A 12,358-nucleotide genomic window follows, 5' to 3' on the forward strand; every position below is an offset into this window, starting at 1 on the left:
CCGTGTTTGTAGCCTCCATCTAATTACTACAAATGGTAAATCCAGTGTCTTTCTTGCTTCCATCTTGACTATAGCAGGTCAAACCTAAGTGTATATAGCTTCCATCTACACTACACGTGGTCAAGCCAAGTGTTTCATGCCTCCATCTACACTATAACAGGTCAAGCCTATGTGTATATAGCTTCCATCTACACTACAAGTGTTCAAGCCAAGTGTTTCATGCCTACATCTACACTGTAACAGGTTAAACCCCCGGTACTGAAGACTTTTTCAATACTACGACTGGACAGAACCATGTTTCTTCTACCCATGTACACTACAGCAGGTCAAACCCTAGTGTTTGTAGCTATGTACACTACATCAGGTGAAACCCACAGTAATTTCAACCTCACTATAATAGTCATCTCGGATATAACATAATGATGTAACATCTGGTGTAAGATCATAACAGACTCCCGAAGGTTCCTGACCAGAGATATTCAGCTTCCCACCCAACCCTGTGAGGTAAAGGTCATGGATCTTCTCCTACAACTAAAGGCATCTTACGAAATGTTCAGACGACAGCTTTCCGAGAGTGGCATCCCTGAGGTGGACTCCCGACTGGTTGAGAAGGCCGTAAAGGAAGGACAGTTCCTGGGGGAAGGAACCTTTGGAGCCTGCTACCGACTCGATGGACCTGATGGAGTACCCTTGTGTGTTAAGATCCTTCTAGCACGCAGTCTCGACCGTCAGTGGAAGTCACTGTTGCAGGAAGCAAGACAAATAGTCAGAGTGAAGGATATTGTAGGGATGATAAGACTGGTGGGTGTTTCGTTGTTGCCTAAACCAGCTATCGTCACACGTTATGCTGGAACATCTCTCTCATCGCTCCTCGATGATGGGAAGGTTTCTAGAATGAATGCAGTCAAGATTATCACACAAATTCTTTATATCATGAATGAAATGACAAAGGCAAATCTTGCCCACGCCGACTTGAAGACAAACAATATAGTCGTAGAAGAAACGTCCACCGGGCCCAGGGTAACTATCATCGACCTGGGCATGACACAGAAGTTTGGTTACATCCCAGGTCGGAGGGAAACGAAAAAGAACCCCATCTACGCCCCTGAGACCTATGATGGTTGCTGTCTAGGCCCACCGACTCAAGTGTACCAAGTAGGGAGGGTACTTAAATCTATCTTCAAACATGCTCCGGTGGAGGATGAAGAATTGCAAAGGCTTGCAAAGGAAGCCACCGGCATAGCTGCAGATCGTCCAGAATTGAGCACTATGTTTAAAAGAGGAAAGGAGTTGCTGGAGAGCGAGTACCGCAGATCTGTGCTGGAGAGGCCAGACGACAACGTGAGGCCTCAGAAGCGGACAAGAGTTGATGATGCAAGTGAAGCTCCCAACCCAAAAAGAGCTAACGTGGACTGATGATGTGGCTCACTGGCATTTCATATTCGGGTCTTTGCTTACGACCTAAAGTTATCAGAAAGGAAGCTGTATCATTAATTTCACATTTTATTTAAAAAAAAAAAAAAACGATTTCTTACCTGTTTTTCTGCTTATTCACTAGTTAATGAAGTACATATTTTTGTCAGTTATCACAGGGTGAATCTAGTCAAACATTTTTGATCTCTCTATCTATATTCAATTCAGATTTTATTGATATTTACTATACTATTCTTCACTATGCCCTCGTCCTCACAAATCCCTTTCCTTCACTAAGCTAGGTACGAGGCTTGCATCCATCACTAAGCTAGGTACGAGGCTTGCATCCATCACTAAGCTAGGTATGAGGCTTGCATCCATCACTAAGCTAGGTACGAGGCTTGCATCCATCACTAAGCTAGGTATGAGGCTTGCATCCATCACTAAGCTAGGTATGAGGCTTGCATCCATCACTAAGCTAGGTATGAGGCTTGCATCCATCACTAAGCTAGGTATGAGGCTTGCATCCATCACTAAGCTAGGTATGAGGCTTGCATCCATCACTAAGCTAGGTATGAGGCTTGCATCCATCACTAAGCTAGGTATGAGGCTTGCATCCATCACTAAGCTAGGTATGAGGCTTGCATCCATCACTAAGCTAGGTACGAGGCTTGCATCCATCACTAAGCTAGGTACGAGGCTTGCATCCATCACTAAGCTAGGTATGAGGCTTGCATCCATCACTAAGCTAGGTATGAGGCTTGCATCCATCACTAAGCTAGGTACGAGGCTTGCATCCATCACTAAGCTAGGTATGAGGCTTGCATCCATCACTAAGCTAGGTATGAGGCTTGCATCCATCACTAAGCTAGGTATGAGGCTTGCATCCATCACTAAGCTAGGTATGAGGCTTGCATCCATCACTAAGCTAGGTATGAGGCTTGCATCCATCACTAAGCTAGGTACGAGGCTTGCATCCATCACTAAGCTAGGTATGAGGCTTGCATCCATCACTAAGCTAGGTACGAGGCTTGCATCCATCACTAAGCTAGGTATGAGGCTTGCATCCATCACTAAGCTAGGTATGAGGCTTGCATCCATCACTAAGCTAGGTACGAGGCTTGCATCCATCACTAAGCTAGGTATGAGGCTTGCATCCATCACTAAGCTAGGTACGAGGCTTGCATCCATCACTAAGCTAGGTACGAGGCTTGCATCCATCACTAAGCTAGGTATGAGGCTTGCATCCATCACTAAGCTAGGTACGAGGCTTGCATCCATCACTAAGCTAGGTATGAGGCTTGCATCCATCACTAAGCTAGGTATGAGGCTTGCATCCATCACTAAGCTAGGTACGAGGCTTGCATCCATCACTAAGCTAGGTACGAGGCTTGCATCCATCACTAAGCTAGGTATGAGGCTTGCATCCATCACTAAGCTAGGTATGAGGCTTGCATCCATCACTAAGCTAGGTATGAGGCTTGCATCCATCACTAAGCTAGGTACGAGGCTTGCATCCATCACTAAGCTAGGTATGAGGCTTGCATCCATCACTAAGCTAGGTATGAGGCTTGCATCCATCACTAAGCTAGGTATGAGGCTTGCATCCATCACTAAGCTAGGTATGAGGCTTGCATCCATCACTAAGCTAGGTATGAGGCTTGCATCCATCACTAAGCTAGGTATGAGGCTTGCATCCATCACTAAGCTAGGTATGAGGCTTGCATCCATCACTAAGCTAGGTATGAGGCTTGCATCCATCACTAAGCTAGGTACGAGGCTTGCATCCATCACTAAGCTAGGTATGAGGCTTGCATCCATCACTAAGCTAGGTATGAGGCTTGCATCCATCACTAAGCTAGGTATGAGGCTTGCATCCATCACTAAGCTAGGTATGAGGCTTGCATCCATCACTAAGCTAGGTATGAGGCTTGCATCCATCACTAAGCTAGGTACGAGGCTTGCATCCATCACTAAGCTAGGTATGAGGCTTGCATCCATCACTAAGCTAGGTATGAGGCTTGCATCCATCACTAAGCTAGGTATGAGGCTTGCATCCATCACTAAGCTAGGTATGAGGCTTGCATCCATCACTAAGCTAGGTATGAGGCTTGCATCCATCACTAAGCTAGGTATGAGGCTTGCATCCATCACTAAGCTAGGTATGAGGCTTGCATCCATCACTAAGCTAGGTATGAGGCTTGCATCCATCACTAAGCTAGGTACGAGGCTTGCATCCATCACTAAGCTAGGTATGAGGCTTGCATCCATCACTAAGCTAGGTATGAGGCTTGCATCCATCACTAAGCTAGGTATGAGGCTTGCATCCATCACTAAGCTAGGTATGAGGCTTGCATCCATCACTAAGCTAGGTATGAGGCTTGCATCCATCACTAAGCTAGGTATGAGGCTTGCATCCATCACTAAGCTAGGTATGAGGCTTGCATCCATCACTAAGCTAGGTATGAGGCTTGCATCCATCACTAAGCTAGGTATGAGGCTTGCATCCATCACTAAGCTAGGTATGAGGCTTGCATCCATCACTAAGCTAGGTATGAGGCTTGCATCCATCACTAAGCTAGGTATGAGGCTTGCATCCATCACTAAGCTAGGTATGAGGCTTGCATCCATCACTAAGCTAGGTACGAGGCTTGCATCCATCACTAAGCTAGGTATGAGGCTTGCATCCATCACTAAGCTAGGTATGAGGCTTGCATCCATCACTAAGCTAGGTATGAGGCTTGCATCCATCACTAAGCTAGGTATGAGGCTTGCATCCATCACTAAGCTAGGTATGAGGCTTGCATCCATCACTAAGCTAGGTATGAGGCTTGCATCCATCACTAAGCTAGGTATGAGGCTTGCATCCATCACTAAGCTAGGTATGAGGCTTGCATCCATCACTAAGCTAGGTATGAGGCTTGCATCCATCACTAAGCTAGGTATGAGGCTTGCATCCATCACTAAGCTAGGTATGAGGCTTGCATCCATCACTAAGCTAGGTACGAGGCTTGCATCCATCACTAAGCTAGGTATGAGGCTTGCATCCATCACTAAGCTAGGTATGAGGCTTGCATCCATCACTAAGCTAGGTATGAGGCTTGCATCCATCACTAAGCTAGGTATGAGGCTTGCATCCATCACTAAGCTAGGTACGAGGCTTGCATCCATCACTAAGCTAGGTATGAGGCTTGCATCCATCACTAAGCTAGGTATGAGGCTTGCATCCATCACTAAGCTAGGTACGAGGCTTGCATCCATCACTAAGCTAGGTATGAGGCTTGCATCCATCACTAAGCTAGGTATGAGGCTTGCATCCATCACTAAGCTAGGTATGAGGCTTGCATCCATCACTAAGCTAGGTATGAGGCTTGCATCCATCACTAAGCTAGGTACGAGGCTTGCATCCATCACTAAGCTAGGTACGAGGCTTGCATCCATCACTAAGCTAGGTATGAGGCTTGCATCCATCACTAAGCTAGGTACGAGGCTTGCATCCATCACTAAGCTAGGTATGAGGCTTGCATCCATCACTAAGCTAGGTATGAGGCTTGCATCCATCACTAAGCTAGGTATGAGGCTTGCATCCATCACTAAGCTAGGTACGAGGCTTGCATCCATCACTAAGCTAGGTACGAGGCTTGCATCCATCACTAAGCTAGGTACGAGGCTTGCATCCATCAGTACACGTCAACTGTGTCCTGGATGGTTCGCACTGCCAGTCAGTCTCGTTTTACCCGCACTATTTGAACGGTTAAATTCTTCCTTGTCCTAGTAGAGAAATAAACCCTGTGGCGAAACCATTTTGCTTGGGATTGTGTGTTTGATTCTGATTCCTTCTTTGTTCTTGATCATTGTGTTGACTTGTTCTAGACTATCAGCGGATTCTTTCTGAGATTGCTCTCTGGATTTCACTTTTTCCTTTGGTTATTTTGTTTATCCGAGTCAAGCATCTCACTACAATGCCACATAATGAATCTGTTTATTGCATGATCGTTAAATCTCTTGACGTGTCGAGGATTTCCTGACAAAGAGAAACAAACACATGAGTAACGTCATCCAGCCGGCCAATATGCAAATACAATCTTAGCTGCTTCATATCACGTGCCTCAAGACATTACATCTTCACGTGCAAAAATAGAGACATATTGCAACATGTGGAGGTAACTCTTCTTTACTTCCACTTCTCTGTGATGTCTTATGATAACACAATGATTGAAGTGGAAAGGAAAAGGTCATTTACATAAGTATAAACTATATGAATATTAATCATAATCATAATCTAACATTTGCTGGTTGCTTCGTCATAACTGTAGACCAGGTTAAGTCTATATTCAGGTTAAGGTGACACGAGCGGCTGACGTAGCCTGGATAGCGTAGTTCATATGAGAAGAACGCCACATGAGTGTAGGGTCACACCAGCTCCTGCCTCATACACCTTCACTTGGTAAGGTTGGCGGACGACAACACCACCACAGATATCGGATCGCTCCTGACGCTGAGTTAAACATCAGTAGCAGGTATTAGGAGTCCACATGTTTCTCCAGACATGTTCTTACATCTAGCAACACGGTAGCAGGTATTAGGAGTCCACATGTTCCTCCAGACATGTTCTTACATCTAGCAACACAGTAGCAGGTATTAGGAGTCCACATGTTCCTCCAGACATGTTCTTACATCTAGTAACACGGTAGCAGGTATTAGGGGTCCACATGTTCCTCCAGACATGTTCTTACATCTAGCAACACGGTAGCAGGTATTAGGAGTCCACATGTTCCTCCAGACATTTTCTTAAAGCAAGGAACAAAGAGCTGCCAGAAGTTATGGAATACATTAAGAAATCATTCTGTATTCCCAAAATAACTGTCGAGGTGGTTAAGTTTGTCAGACATTTTGCATATTATGTTAACATTTGTTATTCGGACACAATCCACAATTTGTTGTTGCTGTCCCTATCATTGTTGTTGTTGTTGTTGTTAGTGGTTCTGATCTTGTTGATTCTTGCAGAATTACCTACTACCCACTTGTAGTGTGCGGGCAAGGAAGTGTTACGCTATTAGCGTCTATCTCTTGAACATTTTCTACTATCATACGACATCTTAGATTCTTGTATGCTGTCTCCATCAACCATGTTCTCAGTCATCTCATCCCGTCCATCCACCACTCGTACGTATAGTCCTACAAAACTACTTTTATACGTGTTTTTCAACAAGTTGCTTGCTAAATTTCGTGTTATGTCTTCTGGTTGCTCTATTTCTCTATCTTTCGAAGAATTTACTCATCGTCCAAACTCTCGGTCTGTTTTGAAAAAGAGGTTGTGATCAGGTCACCCACTACTCTTCTCTTCTCCAAGGTGGGTCAACTAAAAAAGCCTGTATCCTTCCCCTGTGGTCTGCTCTCTTCATTCTGGTACCATCTGTGTTGCCCACCTCTGGTCCTCCTCTCCCAGCTCACCTCTGGTCCTCCTCTCCCAGCTCACCTCTGGTCCTCCTCTCCCAGCCCACCTCTGGTCCTCCTCTCCCAGCTCACCTCTGGTCCTGCTCTCCCAGCTCACCTCTGGTCCTCCTCTCCCAGCTCACCTCTGGTCCTGCTCTCCCAGCTCACCTCTGGTCCTCCTCTCCCAGCCCACCTCTGGTCCTCCTCTCCCAGCCCACCTCTGGTCCTCCTCTACCAGCTCACCTCTGGTCCTCCTCTCCCAGCCCACCTCTGGTCCTCCTCTCCCAGCTGGGTGTATTTCTTCAGGTGATGATCATAGACAACTTGTTAGACATTTCCCTCTCCACATACTTGAAAGCTATTCTGACTTTTGTTGTCAGCAGACAGCTTGTCTCCTTAACTCTTCTCCTAACATGGGACTCTGGAGACACATAAGAGACAATGTCGATTCCCACATACGTCTCACACACAGAATGCTAAAGTTTATTCCCTGCAAGATAATGATCACACTGAGGACTCCTTCCACTTTCTTGTTCTCGTTGTAGACTCCAGTCACGGAAACAAGTGCGCACCAATGCTGGGCCTTAATGGAAATATAGGAAGGTTAATGAAAGGGGAAAAAGAGACCAGGGAAAGTATTTATGAAATTTGGAGGAAGAGAAAAATGTCTTTTAAAATGTTCCAGGCCATAATTATTGAGAAAGACAGTAGAGGGCAGAGACCTCTGAAGCTTCAAGGTGCAGGGAAGGAAACAGTTATCAAAACGGCTATTCCATAAGTTGCCAGCTGCCACACATGAATCATGTGACACAGCACCTTGCCGAGTCTTGCTTATAATGGGAGCACACAAGCAGCCAGCTCTCAAAAGCAACACCAAAGTAATACCTATAGAAGAGGGAAAGTGAACCAACAATGCGGCGTATGGCAAGCGGGTCAAGTTCTGAAGTTAAACTGGGAGAGTTTATAAAGTTGGACCGACTCCGACTCAGCTCAGTCCAGTAAGAATGCAGAACCAACACACATGTGAGAACAGTACTCCATACAAAGGACTGATCACTCCTTTGTATTAAGGAAAGAAATTTCGACATCTGAACAGGATTTCCAGTTTCTTAGAGGCAGACTTAGCTATTTCCTTAGTGTGGGAGTTTCTAAGATAAAGTGGATGTTTTAGTGTGGGAGTTTCTAAGATAAAGTGGATGTTTTAGTGTGGGAGTTTCTAAGATAAAGTGGATGTTTTAGTGTGGGAGTTTCTAAGATAAAGTGGATGTTTTAGTATGGGAGTTTCTAAGATAAAGTGGATGTTTTAGTGTGGGAGTTTCTAAGATAAAGAGGATGTTTTAGTGTGGGAGTTTCTAAGATAAAGTGGATGTTTTAGTGTGGGAGTTTCTAAGATAAAGTGGATGTTACAGTAATACCAAGTATGTTCAACGAATCAAGAGGAGAAATTACAAAACCGTCAAAGGGTCTTGGATGCATTAAACTGAACTAGAATGTATCTACCCCACTGAGATGTCCTGAGTTGACTGAGGGAGTTGCTTGGAACCGGGAAGCAGATCCAGTGGAGAAGAAAAAGCAGAATTGAAGTGTGTGGAGGAATGTAGTGTTGAGATGTCAGCGTAAGAACGCATTAGTTTATATGTCGAAGAAAGGAAATTATTGATAAAAAAGAAAAAAAGTGTTGGATACAAAACATAATCCTGAGGAACACTGATGTTAATAGAGAAAGGAGTAGAGGCTGATCCATCAACAACCATGGAGATTGATCGGCCAGAGAGAAAGCAAAGTGAGGAAGAGAAGCCAAAAGAGAGGAGCTTAGAGATGAGACACTGATGCCACTAACTGCTAATTGCTTTGGATATGTCAAAGAGAACTAGATGGGATTCCCCTAAATCTTTCAAAGATAATGACCAGACATTAGTAAGATAGGAAAGATCACGCCTTACATAAGCCATGCCAGTGATCATGCCAAGATGACTGAGGTTATGGATATTTACGAGGGATTCAAAGACTTTGGAAATGGTAGATGTCTAAGCAAGAGAACCATAGTGAAAGCGGTTAGAACGATCATCCTTCTTAGTGATGGAATGTAGTACCAACACATGCTTCTAAGATGGAAAAGTTCTAGGTATTAACCAGAGACGGGACAGACGAACGAACACAGGTACAAGTTCAGAGGCAAACTCTTCAAGAACACAGAGATGTGTGTCACGAGGACCGTTAGCATGGCTTGTGGTCAGAGAAAGAAGAACTTTTTGGACATTTCAAAATGAGATTTTAAGGTTAGGGGAATAGGATTAGTAAGAGGAGCATCAGGAGGTGGTGAAGGAATGAAAGCGCCAGTTGTCAGCAATATTCATAGTAGAAACATTATGTACGGAGGTAGAACAAATGACAACCATAGGAAGAGATAAAGGGTAATAGATGATGGCAGAATAAAGGAAACATGATGATAAACTGCGAGACCAGTATAGCATGAGGCGAGGAGGGACAGTATCAAAGTCCACTAGGGAAAACTTTCATATATTCAGTGTATAGAAATGAGAGATGAACAACTCACAGTGTTTCTCAGAATCTCTCTTCTGAGGCTGTATGAAAACTGTCCTTTGATCTCTTGCCATGATTTTCTGTTTACCCTCTCGTGTTCTCTGTAGGTCTTATTACCGAGATTCGTTTTATTTTTCATTTAAGGTTCTTGAATTAGTTGTTGATATGAGGCAGGATTTTTAGTACCAGGCTCTGAAATGGTTCCTACTGTCCACTGAAGGGAAGTGCGTGCCATACACGGGCGCCAGGCACTGTCTAGGTTCACACCATACAGTCGAGTGGTACCAAGTGCCTCACACTAGAAACAACATGTCAGACAACTTCACCCAGTGATCAGCGGAGGTCAGATACAGCTTGGAGTATCCTTGTGTTCTTAGCCAGGCTGTCAGCTGTCAAACTGAACGGTTCCTCTCACACGTACGACCCATTGTTGACTCGGAGGTTTGTCCATACTGGAAATGGTGACAGCATCTGATGGAGAGGCGCAGTGGGCCATGACGCCCTCGTCAGTAAATTGCTGGTAGCTTGGTGTTTGTGATGGAAGGGTGATTTGTACTTTTCATGACTGAAATTCATTTTGATGTGTCTGGTGTCTGAATGGCACCTGCTGGACACACTGTAGCAATACGACGGACTGTATAGATATTGTGAGATGTGCATTTTCTTTCATCTAAAGTAATATTCCATTATTGTGGGAGAAACTTCTCTGATGATATTATGATAATTAGCGAAGAGTGATTATATAGAGGGCTATAGGAATAGATGCAAAAGCTCACACAAATATACATAGATGAACAGAGAGACAGTGTGAGGAAGTAAGAAAGAACGAGAGTGTGTGGTTAAAAGGAATTACAAAAAGAAAAGAAAGCTAAACAAGTAGACAGATAATATGCAAATCAATCACACGACATATGGCAAAACAGGAAGTAACAGGTGATCAAAGAGGTATCTGTATCTGTTAGAAATAACATAAAACAATTGATGGCTGGATCTAAAAGTTGTGACGTGATGGTGCATTCAGACGGAACTGAAGGTTGAAGTATCGTAATGAAAGTGACATTTCTTTGTCGAGGCTTGTATAGAGAAGTGTGGTAACGTGTGTCATGCCTACACTTCACCTGCCCAGTACCATGATGTGATCCATGATATGTGTAAGTACCTTCCTCTGACACATTTCTACCTTCAAGCCCTTCCTAATTCTTGTCCACTATACTAATATTCATTTTATCTACTTACGTACACAAATACCATTCCTACTGTCCTTTGTACAAGTTGCCCATCATACCTGCTTTGTCCCCTTTTCAAAGGTTATTTTCTCATTAAGATTACACTGAATCGTACACTGTCCAAGACACAAACACAACTTCTGTATTACACTGACCTCACTATAATGACATAGTCCATCTTACGCAACCTTCATCTTACACTGTCCTCAACACAGACACAACCTTCATCTTACACTGTTCTCAACACAAACACAACCTTCATCTTACACTGTCCTCAACACAGACACAACCTTCATCTTACACTGTCATCAACACAGACAGTCACTCACACAGACTAAACTATTAAGAAACATCTCATCTAACGTTCTCTGTCTCAAACCAGAATGTTTATCACTGTTTTTCCTGTGTTGCATAAAGTTATATCAATCAACCTTATTGACGTTAAGAAAGTAGTAAAGTATATGTTCCATTCAGCGAACATCCTCTTTATTAGCAGGCGTCAACGAATGTTGGTAGAGCGAGTGGAACGATTATGTGTTGTATTAGGAGAGATGATCAAGTGTGGGACAGGTAATGTTGGTACTGTAGTGTTGACAAGATCAATATAAAGCATGAAAACCGTGAGTTTCCCCCACACAGCTCTGGTGGCCTGATGATGGTGAGGAGGAAGATGAAAACCGTGAGTTTCCCCCACACAGCTCTGGTGGCCTGGTGATGGTGAGGAGGAAGATGAAAACCGTGAGTTTCCCCCACACAGCTCTGGTGGCCTGATGATGGTGAGGAGGAAGATGAAAACCGTGAGTTTCCCCCACACAGCTCTGGTGGCCTGGTGATGGTGAGGAGGAAGATGAAAACCGTGAGTTTCCCCCACACAGCTCTGGTGGCCTGGTGATGGTGAGGAGGAAGAGGTCGGTAGCTGGTGCAGCTCTGCTGGAGAAGATCACCAAGTATGGATGATCAAGACCCCGTCCACTGGCACTCTCGCTGACCCCGAGATGATGTCCTGCTGCTCCTGCTGCTGCTGCTGCTGCTCCTGCTGCTGCTACTGCTGCTGCTGCTACTGCTACTGCTGCTGCTGCTACTGCTACTGCTGCTGCTACTGCTGCTACTGCTGCTGCTGCTACTGCTGCTACTGCTGCTGCTGCTACTACTGCTGCTGCTGCTGCTACTGCTGCTGCTACTGCTGCTGCTGCTGCTCCTGCTACTGCTACTACTGCTGCTGCTGCTACTGCTGCTGCTGCTGCTGCTGCTGCTGCTGCTGCTGCTGCTGCTACTGCTGCTACTGCTGCTGCTGCTACTGCTGCTACTGCTGCTGCTGCTACTACTGCTGCTGCTGCTGCTACTGCTGCTGCTACTGCTGCTGCTGCTGCTCCTGCTACTGCTGCTACTGCTGCTGCTGCTACTGCTGCTGCTGCTGCTGCTGCTGCTGCTGCTGCTGCTGCTGCTGCTGCTACTGCTGCTGCTACTGCTGCTGCTACTGCTGCTGCTGCTACTGCTGCTACTGCTGCTGCTGCTACTGCTGCTGCTGCTGCTGCTGCTGCTGCTACTACTGCTGCTGCTGCTGCTGCTGCTGCTACTGCTGCTGCTGCTACTGCTGCTGCTACTGCTGCTGCTGCTACTACTGCTGCTGCTACTGCTGCTGCTGCTACTGCTGCTGCTACTACTGCTGCTGCTGCTGCTGCTGCTACTACTGCTACTGCTACTGCTGCTGCTACTACTGCTGCTGCTGCTGCTGCTGC

At 45.2% G+C, this 12,358-nt stretch overlaps 1 protein-coding gene across 1 annotated transcript; it reads left to right on the top strand.

Moving 5' to 3' along the window:
• The first annotated feature begins 513 nt into the window (after positions 1-513).
• Positions 514-1,416, top strand: LOC139765328 (uncharacterized). Its single transcript, XM_071692706.1, has one exon. The coding sequence runs from the start codon at positions 514-516 to the stop codon at positions 1,414-1,416; it is 903 nt and encodes a 300-aa protein (XP_071548807.1).
• The last annotated feature ends 10,942 nt before the right edge of the window (positions 1,417-12,358 follow it).

Source organism: Panulirus ornatus, chromosome 54 (genome assembly GCF_036320965.1).
Source record: "Panulirus ornatus isolate Po-2019 chromosome 54, ASM3632096v1, whole genome shotgun sequence".
In the NCBI taxonomy this organism is placed as follows: Eukaryota; Metazoa; Arthropoda; class Malacostraca; order Decapoda; family Palinuridae; genus Panulirus; species Panulirus ornatus.